This window comes from Raphanus sativus, chromosome 7 (assembly GCF_000801105.2).
Source record: "Raphanus sativus cultivar WK10039 chromosome 7, ASM80110v3, whole genome shotgun sequence".
Lineage (NCBI taxonomy): Eukaryota > Viridiplantae > Streptophyta > Magnoliopsida > Brassicales > Brassicaceae > Raphanus > Raphanus sativus.
Window position 1 is genome coordinate 9,832,135 of NC_079517.1, and position 23,473 is coordinate 9,855,607.

General features: G+C 34.2%; 3 protein-coding genes and 1 pseudogene across 6 annotated transcripts; 2 read left to right on the forward strand and 2 right to left on the reverse strand.

The window, feature by feature from the left end:
* Positions 1-2,776: 2,776 nt before the first annotated feature.
* LOC108838294 (uncharacterized) lies at positions 2,777-5,686 on the forward strand. Of its 2 annotated transcripts, none has more exons than XM_056991303.1 (11): positions 2,777-3,107; positions 3,193-3,295; positions 3,380-3,405; positions 3,544-3,759; positions 3,862-3,933; positions 4,016-4,108; positions 4,584-4,625; positions 4,719-4,823; positions 4,901-5,060; positions 5,136-5,245; positions 5,368-5,686. In XM_056991303.1, exons 1-11 carry the CDS (start codon positions 2,895-2,897, stop codon positions 5,452-5,454), a joined length of 1,227 nt encoding a protein of 408 aa, XP_056847283.1. In that variant the 5' UTR covers positions 2,777-2,894; the 3' UTR covers positions 5,455-5,686. The 2 variants fall into 2 exon arrangements, with proteins under 2 accessions (XP_056847283.1, XP_056847284.1); XM_056991304.1 differs by having other exon boundaries at positions 3,022-3,107; positions 3,204-3,295.
* A 314-nt stretch (positions 5,687-6,000) lies between these two features.
* LOC108814837 (receptor-like serine/threonine-protein kinase SD1-7) lies at positions 6,001-10,881 on the reverse strand. 3 transcript variants are annotated; one of them, XM_056991302.1, is made up of 7 exons: positions 9,527-10,881; positions 7,819-7,865; positions 7,460-7,690; positions 7,161-7,371; positions 6,833-7,070; positions 6,571-6,721; positions 6,001-6,492 (listed from the first exon to the last, which is right to left on the reverse strand). In XM_056991302.1, the coding sequence occupies exons 1-7, from the start codon at positions 10,812-10,814 to the stop codon at positions 6,166-6,168; spliced, it is 2,493 nt and encodes an 830-aa protein (XP_056847282.1). In that variant the 5' UTR covers positions 10,815-10,881; the 3' UTR covers positions 6,001-6,165. The 3 variants fall into 3 exon arrangements, with proteins under 3 accessions (XP_056847282.1, XP_018442968.1, XP_018442969.1); XM_018587466.2 differs by having other exon boundaries at positions 6,002-6,492; positions 7,460-7,656; positions 7,731-7,865; positions 9,527-10,879; XM_018587467.2 differs by having other exon boundaries at positions 6,002-6,492; positions 7,460-7,650; positions 7,731-7,865; positions 9,527-10,877.
* Positions 10,882-16,162: 5,281 nt separating this feature from the next.
* Positions 16,163-18,428, forward strand: LOC108816663 (probable acyl-activating enzyme 12, peroxisomal). Its single transcript, XM_018589228.2, has 3 exons — positions 16,163-16,380; positions 16,560-17,410; positions 17,772-18,428. Exons 1-3 carry the CDS (start codon positions 16,183-16,185, stop codon positions 18,421-18,423), a joined length of 1,701 nt encoding a protein of 566 aa, XP_018444730.1. The 5' UTR covers positions 16,163-16,182; the 3' UTR covers positions 18,424-18,428.
* Positions 18,429-19,019: 591 nt separating this feature from the next.
* Positions 19,020-22,807, reverse strand: LOC130497650 (receptor-like serine/threonine-protein kinase SD1-6; annotated as a pseudogene).
* Positions 22,808-23,473: the final 666 nt, after the last annotated feature.

A 23,473-nucleotide genomic window follows, 5' to 3' on the forward strand; every position in this document is an offset into this window, starting at 1 on the left:
AAAATGGTGCAGTTGGTTTATTTGAATGTTTATTTGTGTATGCTCCTACATAAATAGAGGGGTTGTTCCTCAAAAAGGGAGAGAGAACAAATAAAAGAAAGAAAGGACACAAGAATTAGGTAAAAACTCATACACTAAAGGCTATCAGTTGAAAGAGAATTTGATCCCCCACCTCTTTCAGTCCAACACATATCAATAAATACTTTCAAACAGAAAGAAGCTATGCTGATCTAGTGACAAAACTCCTAACCTACCCATCACACACTTGGACATCAATGGATCTTCAGGAGCAAAAACCTTCATCCCCAGGGTCTAATGACCTTGTTCTTTCATGTGAGACCATGGTTCAAAACCATTCTACGCTTGAGACTGATTGTCAGTCTACTCCTGAAAGATGCCCCTCATTCCCTCAGCGAGTGGTTTCAATCCCTTACTCACCGACTACTCCACCTATATAAGCAATCATCCTCAACTACTGAAAGAATTATCCGCACAAGACAAACCGACAAAATCGTCTCTAACACTAACTATATAATATGTTTTGGTGTTACTTGAGGCAATATTCCTAATCAGGCGAATCTCCTAACTAGCAACTTTTGAGTTTTTGCTCACTAAACTAGCATTCATTAGTACTGTAGGTAAAAATATATAAAAGCAAATAAATATTAAAATGATTAAATCCAAAATATCTTTTTCAAAAATATATTTTCGGAATATTATTTTTCAACTTTTTAAAAAAAATTGGGGAAAACATTACTGATTAAATTACATATTTCCTAAATATTTTGTCTTTTTGAATATTAAAAATAATTATATGAAATTATTGAATATATAACATTTTATGAGTTTTACTTATATGCATATTTATGTAAAATTATTGAATATATAACAGTTTTCTAAAAAAAATTTAAAAAATTAAATATGTATAATATGTTTATAAATTTTAAGTATCAACTTTAAGAAGATCTTCCCGAAACTTTAGTTAAAAGTTGTACATATTCAAAAATATCTTAGTAAATATACATATAATTCAAATTTAGTAAGGTATACATAAATATATATTCATGAGATATTCCTAAATACAGATTAAAAATTCTTTTAGATAGTTTTTCTAAATTTTATGAAAATATTATACATATTTATCAATATCTTTCTAAATTTTAAGAAGATATTAGACATATTCAGTAATATTTTCCTAAATATGCATATTATTGAAATTTACGAAGATATCATACACATTAAAGAAGTTTCCTAAATATTTTTTAAGAAAATAATTTCCAAAAGGTTTTCAATTTTAAATAAAAATAAAATTTGAAAAATAAAATTTGAAAATAGTTTGATAAAAATCCGTAAATTGTTTATTAAAATACACAATTTTAATTTAATATTTATTTATGTATTATATATATATATTGATATAATTGTTATCTATCTCTTTAGTAAAACCTAAGTTGGTCATTGCACTAGTTTGAGAACCAAAACAATGTATATGATTATTTAAAGTCATTTCTCTAATATATCATCATATCATTTATTTCACAAAACTTATACTACCTTTAAGAGCATTTTCAATAAATTTTATTTTTACCTTTATAATAGCTTACATGTATAATTATTTATTCTAACCAACTATTTTTTTCTATAATAAAAATTACTATTTTTCTCTTTCTAACTGAAAATTTTTAACCTAGTTGAATCCAGAAGACTTGAAAGTCCGCGGATGAACTTGTTATCTAGGGCATTCAAATAGATTCTAAAGGATGGACACATATTCACGTCAAGTGAATAGATCAATATGACTTAGTTTCGTATGGCAAAAATATCAAATTAGAAATGTGTTTGCGTCCTAAACTCATTCACTACCACTTGACCATAAGAACTAGTCTGCTATATTTCTTCGATTTATAAAAGAAGAAATATCATTTTTTATTTTTTTATTTACTTTATACTGAGAGTATTATTTTATAGAAATACGTTAGAATATATCCCATTTTAGTGATTTTTTATTATAGAAGAAAAAATCACAAAATATATGGAAAATAGTTTATGATAATATCTCTGCATTATCACTTAGGACGTTTTTGTCAAAACCCTTGGAATCGAGCTAATGTTACTGGAGATGGAGAGCACGTGGTGAGGGATGATGGGTTGGACAGAAAATCACAAGAAAGCAAAAGTGCTAACTATTGAAACACAAAATGACAAGCCCATAATAGTAACGTGCTGTCTTCACGGGTCACCTCTAGCATGCTCACTGTCAATCAAAACCTAACTTTATATTTTCTTTACTAATTTCTTTTTGTCTTATAACTGTTTCTTGATATCAAATTTAATAGATTACATTCAAATTATAAATAAACGGATTAGTTCATATTAGGTATGTAATAGACATTACTAAAGCTTCTATTACATCTGCGATAGGAGATTCTATAACACGTCGAGGAAATGACTTCAGTCTCATTTCAAACCAAATCTCACCCTGAGATCTGTAACATATTCTAGATGAACCCTACTTGGAAATCTTAAACACCTCAGTTTAAATTAAGATAAAGAAAAAGGGTATAAATTGAAGAATGTAGCATGGTACTTGTGTTTATAAAATAATAGTGGTTGCATATAAATCTACTCTCAAGTAAGGAAGTGGAGTAACGAAAATATTCCATCTGAATTATAGACTGGTTTTAAAATCATACTAGAAAACAAAAAGTACATTCCAACAGAATTTGTAGCGTATATAAAGTAATTATAACCAAGAAAAAAAAAAGTAAAAATAAACAAGTTTTTTTTTTTTTTTTATCTCTCCGATCACAAACATAAAGGAGAACCAATCTAAATTCCAAAAGGGTTTAGTTGATTTTATCTTCTTTTTTCATCACCTGGCCTAATTAACAGCTATGATGTCTTCATCGCCTTTGTGTTCTTGGCCTCTGGTACTGTTGTTAGTATTGTTGTGCATGGTGGCCAAAGAATCAAACGGAGCTTCCAACAATGTAAAAGTGGGAAGCATTTCAAAGGTAGAAGATGCTGATAATTTCCATATATATTATGGACAAACCTTCAAAGTCATCAAGAATGCTATTGATGGCAAGAGTTATCTCCTTATTCAGGTTCTTGCATTTTCTCATCATATTGTCTTTCTTTTTGTTGCCAAATGTATCATTTGTGACTGAAAAGAAAAAGTAATATCTGTAGAACACTTCTAGAATGGCGGTTCGGACAAAGTATTGTACTTCCAGGATAAAGTCATATGTGATTCCACTTCTTAACTACTCAGTAGACACTCAATCTTCTCAAGGTATGCTTTGTTATTTTCCCCTGCTTTCTTTCCTCTGTTTAAAATGGCCCTGCCTTTTAAGATTTCTCCTTTTTTCCTATTCAGGAGGCATTCCGGTTTCTTTCTTCGAGGCAAGCAGTTTTTTTCTAGCTAATTAATAGATCTGGTTTGTGTTAAATCAACGACTTTAGGATCACGCTATAGGATGGGCCAAAAATGTAATTTTGTAAGGATGTTAAGAAAAACAAATGTTATGGTTATATCCGCAGCTACTTGGATTACTCGGGAGCTTGAAGGGAGTAACATCGGACGCCGTAGCTTCACCGTGTGTTCTGAAACTGCTTGAGGCAGGGGAAGTAATTAAGTTTGAAAAAGGTGCAGAAGAGGTGTCTCAATTTGCAGCGCACTTCATCAGTGATACTGATCAACTTCAGACATGCAATTTTGCAAACTTTTTTCCACTCAGCGAAGGCACACCTCTTCAGGTGCCTAATTATTAATATCTTTGCACAAATCTATATCTAACCAAAAGTGAAACTTTTCACATTTTGATTTGAAATTATGCTGGCTTTGTATTCTTGATTTAGCGAGCCGAGTGGATCAAATTCCTTGGTGCTTTTGCCAATCTTGAAACTAAAGCCAATCAAGTCTATGATGCGGTTAGTCTTAATCCTCTTTCTTTTCCATTTATGCCTATCACCAATCTTTGTTGTCTATAAAGTTTGTTATGGAGCCTTCCAGGTCAAAGCAAGCTATACTTGCTTGTCTCAAATGGCAGCTAAAAGGAGGACATCCTTCAAACCCATTGTAGCCTGGATGGAGTACGATAATAATGTATGGAATCTTCTTTAGTATGTTGAGGTTCTAAGAATTTTTTATCTCTCACACAAATGATTCATCAGTATGGTTAGAGTGGGGTAGGATATATTACATTAAGAGTTTTTGTAATTTTACTTTTTATCATCGGTTTTGATGTTTTCCATTTTTATATTATGTTTGAGTGTTTTCTTTGTTCTACTAAGTTATATCCCTATATTAGTATTTTATATGACTAATAAAGAAAGCAACTTCCAAAAAATTAATTTCAATCTCCAAGATAGCTTTGTTAAGAAGAAGTTATAGTGTAAATCTTCTATAAAACTGGGGGTCCATGCCTTATTTACATCCAAAATCGTTTCTAAGAAAAATTAGGAGTCAGTGTTTCAAGAATTATGGGTCATTTTTTCTTTTTGGTCATGTTTCTTAAAAATTCAAAGATGAATGTGTATTTATGGTTTTATACTAACAGCAATTGCATTTCATCTTGAAGGGAGGTGTTTGGTGTTTTACAAAGGAGCCACATAAGCTAAAGGTATGCAGTTCAGCTTTCGGCACTTTCAGTTCTTCTTTTGAAAATCTGGAAACATCTTTGAAACTGAACATTATGCACACACAATCAAAACAGTTTGTAGAAGATGCGGGTGGCGAGAATATTGACAAATCTATAAACAAGATCACTTATAATGTCTCTGATCCTGATGATTTGGAAGCACTCCATGCCATTTTATGCGTAAGCGTGTCTGCTATTTTTTTCTAATCACCAGAGAAACTCTTTTTCTTTGACTAGAAAAATTATATATTCAACAGACTGTAGATGCGGTGATCGATGAAACGATATCGACCTACCCTCAGAATTACACACAGAAAACATTCTTGGATAACATAAGCCTGGAGGATAACTCATGTTTTGCGTTTAATCAGAGCATCTGGAGATATGACAAAAGAGTTAGACAGGGAACAACTCTTGGTAAGAAAGTCTTATACATTGTTTAGTTTCTATAGATTTTAGCTGAAACTGTGTGTGTGTTTTCATAATGAAAAGACTGGCATGACGGAGCAATATCACAACCAAACCTTGTACTTGCTGACATGATTGAAGCCTTGTTTCCAACTGGAAACTATACAACCTCCTATTTCAGAAACATTGCCAAGGTAACGAAGGTCTTGAATCCATATATGTAGGAATGACCTAATTTGAATTCAAAGGAATGTTATTTTAATTGTTTTGGCTTTTAGGTTGCATAATTTCTTACCCTCATAATTAAATATGGCAGGGCGAAGGAGTAATAGACATTAGTCCGGATATGTGTGATAGAGACGCATCATTGCCGTTAGTTCCTACCATTCCAGCTTGCGGATGATACTTTATACCTTCACGGTTCTCTGATCTTCCCCCTCCCTGAAACGTAGAACATCTTATTCGATTACATTTTTAGCGATTTCAAACTTTTCTAAGATTTCTGATATAACAATATTGATAAACTACGTTTATTCATGGCCAGTTTTAATTCCTTATGTAATCACACGTGAAATATGTTGTATCTTACGGAAACAACACACAATATTTTAAGGGTCTTCACTTAAGTTTGGTTATGTTACTTATGTATAAACATGGTCTGCATCTACTTTTGACAACAAGGCCAAGTAATTGTTAAAGTTTGGTTTATGTTAGAGACAAATTTGGTTCGCTTATTTCAAACAACTTTTAACGACAACATAGTCCTTGTTTATGTTGTAAAGATTATTTTGCCATTGTTGATCATCTGGTTTTGATTATGTTGCATTTCCAAGTTAGTCTTGGTTCCCAAGTTAAAACCTCCTTTATATTCCTATATATATATATACTTTTAATTTATGGAATTAGACACACTAATTTCTTCTTTTTCATTTATTACTTATAATACAAAAATATTCATTTACTTTAGACAATTCTCGCTCTAAATTCAAATTCATCAAATTATGTAGTAAATTTGCGTCAAAATTAAATTTCATAGAATCAATGAAGTAAAATTGTGCTATTCAATCTTTATATCCCATGTTATATGAAACAGATCGGGTCGTCAACTTTCAAATTACCGAGCGTCAATGACTGACTGAGTGATCTGGTTCGCTGTCCACTCATCTTCTCGCTGTGTACTTGACGACGATTCAGTCTCAAGGAGATTTCTCCCAACACAATAACCAGGACGTTTAGGCTGAGGAATAGCCGTAGTTTCGCTTCCGAGCATCACCATTACCGACGACATTACTGGTCTGTCTTCGGCACGTTCTTGAACACACAATAGACCAATTTGTATGCATCTTAAGATTTCATGTGTGCGGGACGTTGATGATGAAGATTCTTTGATGATGGGATCTATAATCTCTTGCCTTTGTCCTTCATTCCAATTCCTCCACACCTTTGCAAAAGAGATGGAATTATTTAGTGTTAACTATAACTGCGAAAATAATCCAAATCAAGAGGTTATTTAGCTTACGAAACCAAGGAGGTTAAGGTCACGATTTGAGTTGTAGAATCCGTTATTCTTCTTGCCACTTATAATCTCAAGAAGCAAGACCCCGAAGCTGAAAACATCAGACTTCATCGAGAATACCCCGTCCATCGCATATTCTGGAGACATGTACCCGCTGCATAAGGAAGAATAAAAATCTATATGTTACTTACGATGTTTTCTTTAAAATTTGAATTTTAGATAAAATCTCTTTTTTTTGTTTTGTTTTGGAGAACAAATAGCTTACTAAGTTCCCACCACCTTCCTTGTGTTAGCTTCCGTCTCTTCCCGTCCAAAGATCCTCGCCATCCCAAAGTCGGAGATTTTAGGAGTCATATTTTTATCAAGCAAGATGTTACTTGCTTTCAAGTCTCTGTGGATAATCCTAAACCGTGAATCTTGGTGAAGATAAAGAAGTCCTCTAGCAATACCATTGGCGATATCAAATCTCTTTTGCCAACTTAAGTTAGAGCGTCGGATATTATCTACAAATCGATCACAAGCCAAGACATGTTAAACTTATAATCCCCGAATAAGTTAAATTGTTAGAACATACGTTGTTTTGAGTCACTAACCAAAGAGATGAGAATCAAGGCTTAGATTCTCCAAGTACTCATATATCAACATCTTCTCGCCCTTATCAACACAACAACCGAGAAGCCGAACAAGGTTTACGTGCTGAAGCCTGGCAATTAGTCTCACCTCGTTCTTGAACTCACTGGTCCCTTGTAATGACCTTTTCGATAGTCTCTTGACCGCGATTTCTTTCCCATCAGGTAACATTCCCTATTACGTCACATTTACGGTAAAATGAAACCTTGTACAGTGTAGTGAACCAGTGATAGATTTTGAATACGTTGTGAATGATCTTTACCTTGTAAACAATACCGAAACCACCTTTGCCAAGCTTGTTTGCGTCAGAAAAGTTGTTTGTTGCAATGGCAACAGCTTCAAACTCCATCAATGGAAGCTCTAGGTCCTCTGTTTTGCTTTCTCTGGATATGTAACTCTTTCTTGTTACTATCACTTCGTCCGTTAGCGAATCTTGGCAGCTCACTTGATCGACTGTTTCTTTCAGAAACAAAAGACATTTGACTATCAAAACCTACAGACGAAACAAAAGGGAATGAAAGCTATTTATTTACCTATAGGTGTTTGAACTGCTATAGATCTCTTCTGTTTTCTTTTCCAGAACTGGAAAATGAAGATACTTAATAGAAGCAAAGTACTCACTCCAACACTCGAACCTATGATTCTTCCATTATTGGTTATCTTGTCATCTGCAATAGAAACGAGGCATCTATTTTTCTTCTAGTACTTGTCAGAAAAGGAAAATCCCTCCCCAAAAACACTTTGTTCTACTTTTGATAAAACATTTCTTACACATTATTCTACTGTTGATAAAACATTTCTTACACATTATTTCTTACACATGCTTCAAATATTCAATAAAGTGAAGAAATTCATTTGTTATAAAATACTTAAGTTGGGAAGTTGAAAGTAAGTTTTCTAGTTAAGTTAACAATAATAAATTATTTTCAGTTTAATTTATTTAAATAAACTATTATATTTAAATATACACATATGCAAAATAACAGAGTCAGTAAATGTAACACAAACAAAAAAAATTGGGCCAAAATACAATTTTTTTTAGAAAATATAAATTCTTTGTTGTATCTTACTAAAAAAAATTGGAAATCCGTTATATTATGAGAAACTATATATATGGGCTAACTTTAAAATATACTAAAATGAGTTAATCTAATTATCTAAAAATATCATTTGTTTAAAATAATCATCAAACAAAATTTAAAATTTATATACATATTTCAAATCAAAATAATAATTTAAAGTTTATTTATATCAAAAATTGATTAAAAATATACATATATATTCAAAATTTTACTTTTACTAAAATATTTTCCAATAACCATTATTGAAACTGTTTTCAATATATATAAACAAAATACAATACAAAGTCTAATTTAATATACCAACTTAAATTATGGTTTTTATATTTCACATTAAAATTTTAAAATATAATATGTGATTATTTATATGATAGTACATATAAAATATAATTAGTTATATGATTACTTATATGATGGTACATATAAAATACAATTAATTACTTGTGAGTGTTTATGTTACTAAGGTTTTGAGTAGGGGTGGACGTTCGAGTACACATTCGGTTCGGCTCGGGTCTAATTGGGTTTTGAGTTTCTAGGGCCAAAGATTCAGCCTCATTCGGATATTTTTAAATTTTAGTTCGGATTCGATTTGGATCTTTGCAGGCTCGGTTCGGGTTCAGATGCTCCATTTAAATTATTTTTAAAATTTTAAAATTCATTATATATTTTAAAATTTCTCAAAATCTATAAAAAAATATATTATATATAAATTTGACTAACATATGTCAGAATATCTAAACTTAACATATAAATTGATTTGGTTTAACTATTTGGATAGATAACTAATGATTATTTTAAGTATTTTTGGTGTTTTGAATATAATTTACCTATTTTAGATATTTAGTTTTGATTATTTATTTATATTTTCAATTATTTAAACCAACTTAAAAATGCCATATGTTCTGGATATTTTTATATACACTAAAACTAAAAATAATTAATATACATAAGTATATAATTTAATTTCAAATATATTTGGGTATTCGAGATATTATGATTCAGATATAATTTCATTTTAGTTCTGTAGATATCAATATTTTGAATAATTTGGATATTTAATCAATTTTGATTTGGATTAGATTACTATTTTTTTAGATTATGATTGATTTGACTTTTTGGATTCAGATTTTTTATTCATTTTAATATTAACATGAAAAAAATATGGTAACAAATTTTATAAATACATCCGAGTGATTGCATGGATCAAAATCTAGTAACCTCTTAAAATGTAAAGGTAAAAAAAAACTAACCGAGATCAGCAGCTGCTAGTCTGACGTAGAGATCCTGACCTCCGTCAGCAAAATTTCGGATATCCAACAAATCCCCGGTCCAAATCACACATCCTGACCCACCATTACGAATGTCAGTATTAGCGAACGCCTTACAATTGCAATCTTTAAGACACCGTGCTTCACACTCTTCTATCCCAATCCCCCTGTCCACCATCGTCTTCGTAGTATCCGGCAACTTCATATTCTTCAACCGCACAAACCCATCCGTACCGTCACATCTCAGCCTCGTCTTCCTCACGCAACCCTCAAAATCATCTCTCAGATCCCACTTATTCACTGGCTTAAACCCTTGGACACAGTTACAAACCGGCGAGGTGTTGGAATCGCAATAACCGTAACTCCCACACTGTTCGTAGTTATTGCATATATCCTTTGGTGAGTACCATAACGGTCTCCAGCTCTGTAATCTCTCAACCCAAGTTGATCGTTGTAACAACCCGGTGGGGGTTAGGGTTAAGATGGAGTAAATGTTACTTTTTGTGATACGGTACGAGTAAGTTATTTCTTCATCAGTAGCTGTGAAATTTAAAACTAGGTAATCAACCGGGGTTATCTCCGGTATGCCGTTATACCGGATCCCATCCCATGGACCGCTCCGGTACACTATAGACTCCTTGTTGCGTACGTAAACCTCTGGGAACCCTTTGGTTTCGAATTTAGTCGAGAAATCCCCGCTCGATGGATCGTCTGGGGTTTTCCTGGATCTCAAGAATCTGTTTCTTCCGCTTTTAAGATCCCAACCAAGTTTCATCTCCGGAAGTAAAGTATCTGTCGGAAAATCGAAACTCTGCCACAAGTACTCGTTGTTATTGTTGGAGTCTCTGAGCACGAGGTTACCGTTATCGAGAAGCTCTGCGACCACTGGAGTTGTTCTCACGTTTCCTCCTGTTAGGTTAGTGGACCAAACAGGTTTATTGGAATGATCCGAAATGATGAGATTATTGTTGTCGGAGATTTTGAGAGATCCGTTGGACTCTGAGAGAGGAGTGTCTCTGTTTGCAACCCATACGTAGGTTCTGGTAGGGATTTTCTTGTACCAAATCCCGAGATACCAACGAGAACTTGACGTGGGAGTGAAGAAACCAAGCTCGAAGGTTTCACTACGAGATATGATTGTTTTGTTGCTTGAGATAGTGAGAGATTCTGTAGGCGACATAGTGCTGGCAGCAGAGACACCGAAGGCTGGAAACAAAATGAAAACGAAGGCGAATGTGTAAAGATAATGGTGGTTTGGTACACTTCTCATCTCTCTCTCTCTCCCCCTCTACGCCATTAATTGTCTTTGAGTATGAAAATATTTATACAAATATATCTTTGAAGATGTCAATCAAGCATGTCGTGTGGTCAATGTGTGAACGTTATTTACACGACTACTAGTCTCTTTTCTTTTTGTTTCAAGGTATTTTCGTTGAACGTACACGACTACTCTCTACATAACTTTCTTGGTCTTCTTGTTTGTATTTGAAATACTATTGACTATGGAGTTTACCTAGCAGGTAAAACCACTCTTCAGTTCGTTCTTGTGTATCAACCAAACAAACCCAACTTTTTTTTTGAACATAAATAAAAGCTAGAAAATCCATAAAATTAAGCTATTCGGGCCGACAAAAGAACAAGTATACGGAACACAGACGTTTGTAAGTACTCCCTCTGTTTCCCTGAAAAAAAATGTTTACTACAATATTCAGGTATATAAAAATACAATGAATATTTACAATCAAATTTATTTTTTTGATTATATTATACGCTTTTTAATAGTTATTAATTAATAGTATTTAATCAGTTCAAATATTTTTAGTTAATTTTCTTAGAATATATAAAATACTAGGTGTTTTCCTGCACTATGTGCAGTAAAAATATTTAAATTTAAATTAATTTTAATAGATAAATTTAATCTATATTTAAAAATAAATTTTTATTAATATTGTAGATTTTATTTTTCTTATAAATATTTTAATATAAATTTAATTTAATTAAACATAAAATTAAGATAAATATAATTTTATGTATTTTAAATTATATTCAAAAATATGCAAGTATATATTTAGAATTATAATCTTAGATAAATTTTTATATCTGTTTATTTTAATTAAATATATTAAATAAATAATTTTATGTATTTTAAATTATATTCAAAAATATGCATGTATATATTTAGAATTATAATCTTAGATAAATTTTTATATCTGTTTATTTTAATTAAATATATTAAATAAAATTGTATAAATTGAATAATTATCAAAAATAAAATTAAACAGTATTTATAAAATTTGTAGATATATAGGAAAATAATGATTCTACGATTAAAATTTTATAATTTCCTAAAAATTGTATACAGTTTTGAAAATTTTAGTAATAAAATTTTATAATTTAAAAATACAGAACTAATTGATATTTCGAAATATGTATTTTTAGTTAATTTTCTTAGAATATATAAAATACTTCCTCTTATTTTTAGAAAGGAGGAAAGGAAGTATACGTTAAAGATGAAAATTTTCTAATTTTGTAAGACCAATGAAGATTAAAGATGAGAAGGAAAGAGGTTCGAAGAATCGGACAACAACTACCATGAGGATTTCATGATCAACAAATGTTGAAACTTAGTATCGGTTAATAAAATAAATCTAGGCCATATAGGCAATGGCTATTGGACCAGAAATTATGTTGTCAAACTATGAACTTAATATAATTAACATTAAATGTCTGATCTGGTCCGCAAATCTAGGACATCTTAACAATTTGTCCACTCCTACTGGCCTACATACAACCCTTGATAAAGATAAATCCATAAAAAAAACCACAAGATGTTATCCCATACAACCGTGGAGTGTCCATAAAATTCATTTATTGTTTGTATCGTTCACATGCCTTTGTAACTGAACGATACAAAACTCTCGTTCTATTGACACTAAAAACCATGCATATTACGTAAAGACTTATTCTTAGGTTCACCCCTAGAGTGAACCTAAAGGTTCACCCAACCAATAGGAATCACCCATTTCACAATTGATATCTTTTAAAAAAGGAAACAAAATATTATCAAGTTATATTATATTTTTAAAATAAAAAATGTTAAAAATAAATAAAAGTAGTAATATATGCAACAAAAAAAAATTAAAATATTTTAAATCCGTCGTCAAAACGTTAAAAACAATAAATCTTAAAAATACCAAACCCTTAATCCTAAAAAAAGTTTAGGGATTAAGATTAAGGTTTTAGTATTTTTAAGATTTATTGTTTTAGTGTTTAGTTTTTTTAGTTAAAATTTAGGATTATCCAAGTATTTATGATTTACCTAAGGGTTTAGGGTTTAGAGTTTAGGGTTTAGTATTTCGATGATGGCATTAAAAAATATCTAATTTTTTTTGCATATACTAGAGTTTAGGGTTTAGAGTTTAAGATTATACAAGAGTTTAGCATATACCCAAGGGTTTAGCGTATACCCAAGGGTTTAGGGTATACTTAACGGTTTAGGGTTTATGATTTAGGGTTTAGGGTTTATGATTTAGGGTTTAGAGTTTATTTTTTTCGAAGATGTTAAAAATATATTTTTAAATCATTTTTAACTACTATTATTTTTATTTTTTCATTTTATTTATTTTAAAAAACATAATATAACTTGACAATATTTTGTTTCCTTTTTTAAAAGATATCAATTGTGAAATGAGTGATTTCTATTGGTTGAGTGAACCTCTAGGTTCACTCTAGGGGTGAACCCAAGAATAACTCTTACATAAAATGTGTTTGCGACAATTCGTCCGTGGACCCCGACTCGCATTCTTAAAGAGCATCGATCCTAATTCCTCGAATGTGAGTTTTCACTGACTCCTCCATATAAATTATCGATGTGCTTGACATTCTTTAAACCCAAGATTTCACCTTTTAATAACTTTTTCAAGAGGACAAAATGTCACTAATAGACCTACAGATGAAATTATCATGTAACTTAATTATATTTTCGTAATTTTATGATAATAAAACCTTAACAGTCATTCTATTAAAAACAGATAGAATTTTTTTAAAATAAACTTTAGCTCATGATTTCCTTAATACAGGCAAGTCATATTATTTTGCATTTTCTGGATTAGAAAACACTAAAAACAATTATAGTGAACTATTTTATCATAAGTTGCTAGAGGAAGAAAGTTGACCAAAAAAGAATGTTATTGTCTTTTTTATTTGTACATGATCCTTGACTCCATGCCGGATTAGAGTGAGCATTTGGTTTTTGGTTTGGTTCTCATTCGGTTCTTTTGACTTTTTGGTTTTTATGGTTACAGATTTAGGATCCGTTCGAGTATTTAAAAAATTTGGTTTGACTATTTTGCTTTTTGGTTCGAATTGGATAACAAAGTTAAAAACCGCCTAATATCCAAGATAATTTAGATCTCATTCGGTTATGGTTTTTAGGTTAATTCGGGTAAAAAAAGTAAAAGAAAATGGAGTTTTCTGGATTTAAATATCATATTTCTAGCTAGATTAAAAATTTAGATAATTTGGATAATTTAATTGTTTTGGATAAAACATATTCTGGTTAAAAGTATATCAATTATATTATAGAAATTTGGGTAATCATTCAGTTGACTTTGGTTCGATTTTATTTTTTGTTTTAAAAATATAGGACCGATCGAAAAATTGATAGGATTCAAACTCAAATTGAACCTCATTTTACAGTCGGTTGGTTTTATAGCTCCAGATTAAAATATTTTTATGGATAGTTTGGTTTATAATTAGTATTTTTAGATCTCTCTCTCTCTCTCTCTCTCTCTCTCTCTCTCTCTCTCTCTCTCTCTCTCTCTCTCTCTCTCTCTCTCTCTCTCTTTATATATAATTATATATGCATAGTTGTATATCATAAAGAAGAAAAAAACGGTCCCATTTCTCTCTCTGACGCGCTTACCAAGACAGTCGTGTTTCTTCGACGCCGGTAGAGCGAGAGCTCGCCGGCGTCGCCTCTACTCAATCTTGCTCATTGTTTCTATTGCTACAAGTCAAAGCTCTCGTTCTATCATTTATTCTGCCTTTACTCAATCATTTATTCTGGATCTGGAAATTTCAAAACTAGAGAAGACCTTCGTGGTCTTTGCTCGGGTTTTGGAGACCACCGGACCTGCATCTTTCACCGGGGACTCCTGGAAACGCGGTACAAATACCACCTCTCCCCACCTCGACCCACGGAAGGGATGGCCCTCTCTCTGCAACAGACCTGCAACTCGCTCTGCTTGCACAAATGGCGCCTCACTTCACCTCCTTCCCTTCACTGAGTTTAACCTTCCACTGTGCTTTAGATCTGAGAAGAGTCCCATGGATTTCTTTGGATCTGAGCTACTCTCAGATAAAGCTCAAATCTCAGACTTTAAGAACGCCTCAAGCCACCGCAGCTCTTCAACTTCATGTTACAAACGGGATTCCGTATCTCTTTCCGGTTGCTGCTTAATCCCTAACTTTTCGATCTTCACAGCCCCCTCTCCTCCATCTTGCGCCACCACCCTTCATCCCGCCGACGAGGTGTGCCCTAATTTCGCCGCACGCACACTGCGCAAGCTCAGATCTGTTGAACGTGATGCTGACATCAGCCCTTCCACTTCCTCTATATGGGCCAGGCCCAAGTCATTTTCAAAAGGTGTCAGTCCTTTCTCTATCTTTCAAAATATTAATTTGAAGATGAGGTCCAAGCCCAGAAGTTATCTTTTGCTTTTGGTTATAGTTAATAGTTTTTCAATGAGTCTCGATGGATTCACCGAACCTTTGATCCAAACTATTGTGAACGCAACGTTATATCCTTCAATTCAGAAGCGATCTTTATTTTTGTGGGTGCCAGTGGATTCACCAGTACCACCATCTAAGACCTTCTCCATGAGAAGAGTCGTCCCTCCTGCTACAAAGCAGATGAAGTTGTCAAAATCTCTAACCGTTTTGTTATCTTGTGGAGCGGTCTGTACGGGGCCTGAAGATGCAACGGATTTCGTTTCGACGATATTCCGAGGTGTGGATTGTCTATCAACGTCACGATTCAAAGTGACTAAGTTTCAACTTTCCGGCTTTGCCGTGAACTTTACTTCGACGCATTTGAGTCTTACTCAGAATTCGCTGTCAATTTATCCAAGAGGTTTCTCTACTTTTATCTTTTATGTTATATTGTTGTCGCTTTGTACTGTTAGTGGAGCCATGATTACTTCTTCTTCAAAGTGTAGCCCGAATGTTTAAGTTTTAATGAAAGCGGTGTTTCAAAAAAAAAAATTAGTATTTTTAGAATATTTGTAATTTTTAAAATTAAATAGAATTAATATTTGAAGTATATAAACTGTGTTTTGGATAATCAGATACACATTGGTTCACGATTTAATTTGGTTTGTTTCTCGGTTCTAAAAATAAAATCGTTTGAATATTTGAAAGTTTTGGGTATATTTTTTCAGTTCGGTTTATACGCCCAAGTGATAGCGTAGTGCTAACAATTGAGGCTGCTGAACACTTTAAATTAAATGTCAACTTCCCACCTTAAAACCACTTGCTGCTGAGGGGAGAGAGAGGGCCAGATCACACTTATATATAAGATCTACATGTATCTTCCCTCACACCGACACAAAACATAAATATACACTAAGAAGAACAAGATGGACAATCTGAGGTTATGTGAAGCAAACAACGCTCCTCTAACGCCCATAACGTTCTTGAAGAGAGCTTCAGAATGTTATCCAAATAGAACTTCCATAATCTATGGAGAAACTCGTTTCACATGGCCTCAGACCTATGACCGTTGCTGTCGTCTCGCTGTTTCTCTCCTATCTCTTGACATCGCCAAGAATGATGTCGTATGTCTCTCTCTGCAACGAATCTTTTTATTTGTTTATTTAAAGTTTATTATGTTTTGTTCAAAAAAAGTTTATTATGTATAGTAGGTTTTATCAAACAAATCTGAATATAAGAAATAATTCTATTTCACTTTAACTTGGATATACGACTATGAGACATGACATAAATATGTGTTTAGGTATCCGTTCTTGCCCCAAACATACCGGCCATATATGAGATGCACTTCGCTGTTCCCATGGCTGGAGCTGTCCTTAACCCTATCAACACCCGCCTCGACGCAAAATCCATCGCCGCAATCTTCCGCCACGCACAGTCCAAGATATTATTCGTAGACCGCAACCTAGAGACCTTAGCTAGAGCCGCGCTCTATCTACTACCCGACGAAGAACAGCTGAACCTGCTGGTCATATTCATTGACGAGCCTGATTGCCCTAAGAGGGTTTCGTCCAATGAGTTAGACTACGAGGGGCTCATCCGTACGGGAGAACCTTCGTCCTCCTTGGTTGCACGTATGTTCCGTATTCAAAACGAGCAGGATCCCATCTCGTTAAACTACACATCGGGTACCACGAGCGAACCAAAAGGTGTGGTGGTTAGCCACCGTGGAGTGTATTTGAGCTCTCTGAGCGTGATTATGGGCTGGGAAATGGGGACATTCCCGGTCTACCTTTGGACTCTGCCTATGTTTCATTGCAACGGATGGAATCTCACATGGTCGGTGGCAGCACGTGGGGGCACCAACGTCTGTATCAGGCATGTGTCTGCCCCGGAGATTTATAAAAACATAGAATTGCATGGCGTGACGCATATGTGTTGTGTTCCTACAGTCTTCAACATTTTGCTTCAAGGAAATCCACTTGACATGTCACAAAGGTCCAGGCCGGTTCAGGTTTTGACCGGAGGTTCATCGCCTCCTGCTGCCCTTGTAGAGAAAGTTCAGCGGCTCGGTTTTCAAGTGCTGCATGTCTATGGGCTCACGGAGGCCACTGGTGCTGTTCTCTTTTGTGAGTGGAATGACGAGTGGAACAGGTAATATATATTCGTTGGTACAAAAAGTTTATAATAGCATCATTACTGGACTCTCTCAAAAAGAGTTTCTTAGTAAAAATTATTAATTATATTTTTTGATCAAATTATTTATTTATATAATTAAAATTAGTTGTAACAAATTAACTTGTTCAATGTTAAAATGACACGTTGGTTTGAGGTATCTTGATTTTGATGAGAGTCTCTTCACAAAGAAACTTATCTCATAAATTCTCCTACTATATCATTTTTTATTAATTTTATCATGAGATTCTCTCATAAGAATTGCCCACTGTGGATGCTTTAAGTCATGTTAAATGTTATTAAAATCGATTTAACATTTATATTTATACTATTAAAACAGACTACCAGAAAAGCAACAGATGGAGATGAAGGCAAGACAAGGGGTAGGCATCTTAACCCTGGCTGACGTTGACGTAAAGAACACGAAAACTCAGGAGAGTGTCCCACGCGATGGGAAGACAATGGGAGAGATTGTCATGAAAGGAAGCAGCTTAATGAAAGGGTATCTAAAGAGTCCGAAAGCTACATCTGAAGCGTTTAAGCACGGATGGCTCAACACGGGAGACATAGGTGTGATCCATCCAGATGGGCACATACAGATCAAAGATCGGTCCAAAGATATTATCATATCTGGAGGTGAAAACATCAACAGTGTTGAAGTTGAGAATGTTCTTTATAAGTATAAGAAAGTGCTCGAGGCTGCTGTTGTGGCCATGCCTCACCCTATGTGGGGTGAAACCCCTTGTGCGTTCGTTGTTCTAGAAAAGCGTAAGACTAGTCAAGGAGACTGTGATGATCAGTTCATGACAAGAGAATGTGATTTGATTAAGTATTGCCGTGAGAATCTGCCTCATTTTATGTGTCCGAAGAGGGTTGTGTTCATGGGAGAACTACCTAAGAACGGCAACGGAAAGATTCTTAAGCATAAGTTAAGAAATATCGCTAAAAGTTTGGTTCTTAATGATGACAATACTATTGGCATTAAGCACTAAATATCATCCCCTCATGCAAAATCCCTACGGAAAATATATGTGAGATATTAGATATCTGATACTTATGTTTCGATTAGTATAAAATTATTTTTGAATAAACATATTATAAGTTTTATTATAAATAACTGTAATTTACCGAAGCATTTAGATTTTATTAATATTTTTATTCTTTGATTGAACTTAATTTAACTCAGTTAAATTTCATTGAATCCGGTTAAACCATATTGATCCATGACCCAAAACATTTTCGGTTCAGTCATTTGGGCAAGTTTTTAAAACACTGCATCCAGGCTCTAATGCATCCAAAAATGTTACATTGATAAAAATGAAGATCCAAATGATCATATGCTTGTTGATGCATGGTAATGTGATGTGGGGCATTCTTGAATGGCTAGATATGTCTTTTTGTATACCTTTCAGAAAATATTAATTGAGAATATTTGATTTGATTAAATATTATTGATAGTTATTGAAAATTTTATAATAAAATAAATAATAAATTTAGTTATAAACATTTATTGTATTTTTTATTTTGCTTGAATAGTCTAGAAAATCATTCTTTCAAGAAGGATAAACAGATTTTCTCGGGGTACAAATTACCGGACGTCAATAACTGAGAGGGAGATTTGGTTCACTGACAATTCATGAATAGTCTAGAAAATCATTCTTCTAAGAAGGATAAACAGATTGTCTCGGGTTACAAATTACCGGGCGTCAATGACTGAGAGGGTGATTTGGTTCACTGACAATTCATCATCGCGCTGTGTACCCGACGACAATTCGGTCTCAAGAAGACTTCTCCCAGCGCAAAAACCGGGCTGTTTAGGCTGAGGAATAGCCGTAGTTTCGCTCCCAAGCATCACCATAACAGTCGACATCACTGGTCTGTCTTCAGCACGTTCTTGAACACACAAGAGACCAATTTGTATACATCTCAAGATTTCATGTACTGTCCGGAGTGCTGATGATGAAGAATCTATGATGATTGGGTCTACGGTCTCTATCCCTTTTCCTTCTTTCCAGTACCTCCACACCTGTCCGTAAAAATATAGAATCTTTCATTTAGTGTTATGGCGATATAAGATGCAGTGAAACAATATCAAATTTAGTTGTTCTCAGCTTACAAAATCAAGGAGGTTAAGGTCACGGTTAGAGTTGTAGAACCCTTTACTCCTCTTGCCAGTTATAATTTCAAGAAGCAAGACCCCAAAGCTGAAAACATCCGACTTCATAGAGAATATCCCGTCCATTGCATATTCTGGAGCCATGTAACCGCTGCATAAGGTATAATAAATTCATATTTTATGATGTTTTCTAGTTGGTTTAGATTTAAGACGAAAACTCTTTTGTTGTTATGGAAACAAATAGCTTACTAAGTTCCAACCACCTTCCTTGTGTTAGCTTCTGTCTCATCCCGTCCAAAAGATCCTTGCCATCCCGAAATCCGAGATTTTTGGAGTCATATTTTTATCAAGTAAGACGTTACTTGCTTTCAAGTCTCTATGGATAATTCTAAACCGCGAATCTTGGTGAAGATAAAGAAGTCCTCTAGCAATACCATTGATAATGTCAAATCTCTTTTGCCAATTTAAGGTAGAGCGTCGGATTTTATCTACAAATCGATCACAATTTTAAAACATGTTAATCTTATCCCCGAATAAGTTACATTGTTAGAATAGAAGTTATCTTGAGTCACTAACCAAAGAGATGTGAATCAAGGCTTAGATTCTCCAAGTACTCATATATCAACATCTTCTCGCCCTTCTCGACGCAACAACCGAGGAGCCGGACAAGGTTTATGTGCTGAAGCCTAGCAATTAGTCTGACCTCATTCTTGAACTCATCAGTCCCTTGTAGAGACATTGTAGATAGTCTCTTTACCGCAATTTCTTTCCCGTCAGGTAAAATTCCCTATTACAGACATGTTCGATTATAGAATGAAAACCTTGTACATTGATAGATTTTGAGTACATTTATGAATCATTTTTACCTTGTAAACAATACCGAAACCACCTTGTCCAAGCATGTTAGCGACAGAAAATCGGTTTGTCGCCATGGCAAGAGATTCAAACTCCATCAATGGAAGCTCTAGATCCTCTGTTTTGCTTTCTTCGGATATGTAACTATAGCTTGTTAATATCACTTCGTTTATTAGCAAATCTTGGCTTCGCACTTGATCAACTGTTTCATTCAGAAACAAAAACTTTTGAACTTTCAGAATTTACAGACAAAATAAAGAAAATGAGTCATTGATTTACCATTAGGTGTTTGAATTGTTATAGATCTCTTCTGTTTTCTTTTCCAAAAGCCGAAGGTGATGATACTAATTATTAGAAGAAAAATGGCCACTCCAATACTCGAACCTAAGATTCTTCCATGGCTTGTTATCTTGACATCTGCAATATAAACGAGGCACAATAGTACGTACTTGTCAAAAAAAAAGGTCACTCCCTTGTACTTATGATAAAAACATTATACTAGACCTAAATATAAATATTTTTGGTGTTGAATCTAAGCTTAAACCATACTTAATATTGAGATATACTGTTTGTGCCTAATATAGTAATCATCAGTAGCTTCGCTTAGTAATGCAATTAAAAAATATTAGATAGATCTTTAGTTTTAACATTGATTTTTTGAAGCAAAAAAATTATGGATTTATAGTGATCTAAACATCAACTTATATCTTAATATTTGAATGGATATTTAACCACATATCTTATATTCTGAAAATTTCCTAGTATCACACCCCTACAATTAGGTGATCTTAGCTGAAACTCTTGAGATCAATAGCAAAAAATATTAAATGCTATTACTTCAACTTAGTAGAAAGCAATCCAATCACATGCTTTGATCTTATTTCTTGGACAACAGACAATTATATTAGTCTAAAGACCCAAAAGAAATTAATCTGTTACAACCACCGGAAGTAAATGTTAAAGGGGTGAAGACATCCACAGAAATGCTTCACTTTAGATAGAAGTGTTAAAAGGGGTGATCACATGCTTTTGATCCTTAACTAAGGTAGCCTCAACTAAAACAAAACCCTTAAAAAGGCATGGGAGAAAGAACTAACCGAGATCAGCAGCCGCTAGTTTAACGTAGAGATCCTGACCACCATTTGCATATCTCCTGACATCCAAAAGCCCTCCCTTCCAAATCACACAACCCGACCCGCCGTCACGAATATTCCGTGTTAGCATACGCCGTACAGTTACAATCTTGTAGGCACTTGGCTTCACACTCCTTCAACCCAATTCCTCTGTCCAAAACCGTATCCGTAGTATCCGGCAGTTTCATCTTCTTCAGAACCACAAACCCATCTCTACCATCACAACTCAGCCTCGTCTTCCTCACGCAACAGCTGAATCATCTCTCAAAGCCCACTCTTGCTCGTTTCGTCGCTCAAACCCTTTGATGCAGTTACAGTTCGGTATGGTGTTGGAATCGCCATAACCGTAACTCCCACACTGTTTTGTACTTGTCGCATATGTCCTTTGGTTGGTACCACAACGGTTTCCAAGTCTGCGATGTCTCGATCCAGTTCCGTCGTTGTATGTTTCCCGTCGAGGTTACGCTTAGTATGGAGTATACGTCGGGTTTGGTCATTTGGTATGAGTAAGTCACTTCTTCGTTACTCGCTACGAAAATGTAAACCATGTAATCAATCGGTTTCATCTCCGGTACGCAGCTAAACCGGTTTCCGATCCATGGACCGCTCCGGTAGATAATTGACTTTTTGTTGAATACGTAATACTCAGGGAACCCCTGGTTTCGAGTTTAACCGAGAAATCGCCGCTCGATGGATCCTCCGGATTTCTCCAGGATCTCAAGACTCGGTCTAAACCGGTTTTTTTATCCCAGCCCAGTTTCATATCCGGAAGCAAAGTATCTGTTGGAAAATCGAAACTCTGCCACAAGTACTCGTTGTTATTGTTGTTGGAGTCTCTGAGCACGAAGTTACCGTTATCGAGAAGCTCTGCCACCAGTGGAGATCTCATAGTGCCAACGGTTAGATTCGTTGACCAAACAGGTGTGTCGGAGGAGTGATCGAAAAATGACGAGGTTGTTGTCTGATGATATTTTGAGAGATCCGTTGGGATGAGACAGTGGGTTGTCTCTGTTGGCAACCCATACGTAGGTCCTGGTAGGGATTTTGCTGTACCATATCCCGAGATACCAACGTGAACTTGTTCCGGAGTGAAGAAACCGAGCTCGAAGGTTTCGTTACGAGATACAATGGTTTTGTTGTTTGAGATTGTGAGAGACTCTGTAGCAGATAGTGTGTTGGCATAGACACCGAAATATGGAAACGAAATGAAGACGAAGATGAAGATGATGTAAGGATGGAGGTAGTTTGGTACATTTCTCATATTTTTTCTCTCTATTACCCTCTACGCCATTGTCTTGAGTTATGAGGAGATTTTATACACACACACATAGATGTAAGACATGTTGTGGGTTCAATGTGTGAAGTATACTTCCACGACTTTTCTCTACAGCATGTTTCTGGTCTTCTTGTTTGGTATTCGAAATATCAAAGATCTGTTGAATATAGAGTTGACCCGTCGAATTTTAATGTTCTTCCCTAGTTTTCCATTTTCTCAATAAATGTCTACCAACCAAGCATATCCAACTTCAATTTCTATCACTATTGCTATCATTGACCACAAATCCAGAACACATACTTAAATTCTATCACTGTTGCTGTACAAAGTTTCTAGGAACATGGCTAAAAGAAAAGTTGTTAATTAAGGATGTCTTGGACCATTATTATTGTCTCATTGATGGTAGAGTCTTTCGGTCCTCCTGCTGATGTTCATTGGAGCTCTTGAATAGTCTACTCACAATCACCTAGAAACAGAACGTTCTTGTATGATAGCCAGTTTAAGTGTTGAACACTTAAATTGCCTTTTTTAGTTCCTTAAATTAAAATAACAAACATGTAAAAAGCCTTAAATTGGAATCTATATATATAAGTAGACTATTCTGGCTGCTCATTCCTCCACGCCACTTTGGAGATAGGGGCTTTTTGCGCCACGTGTCGAAA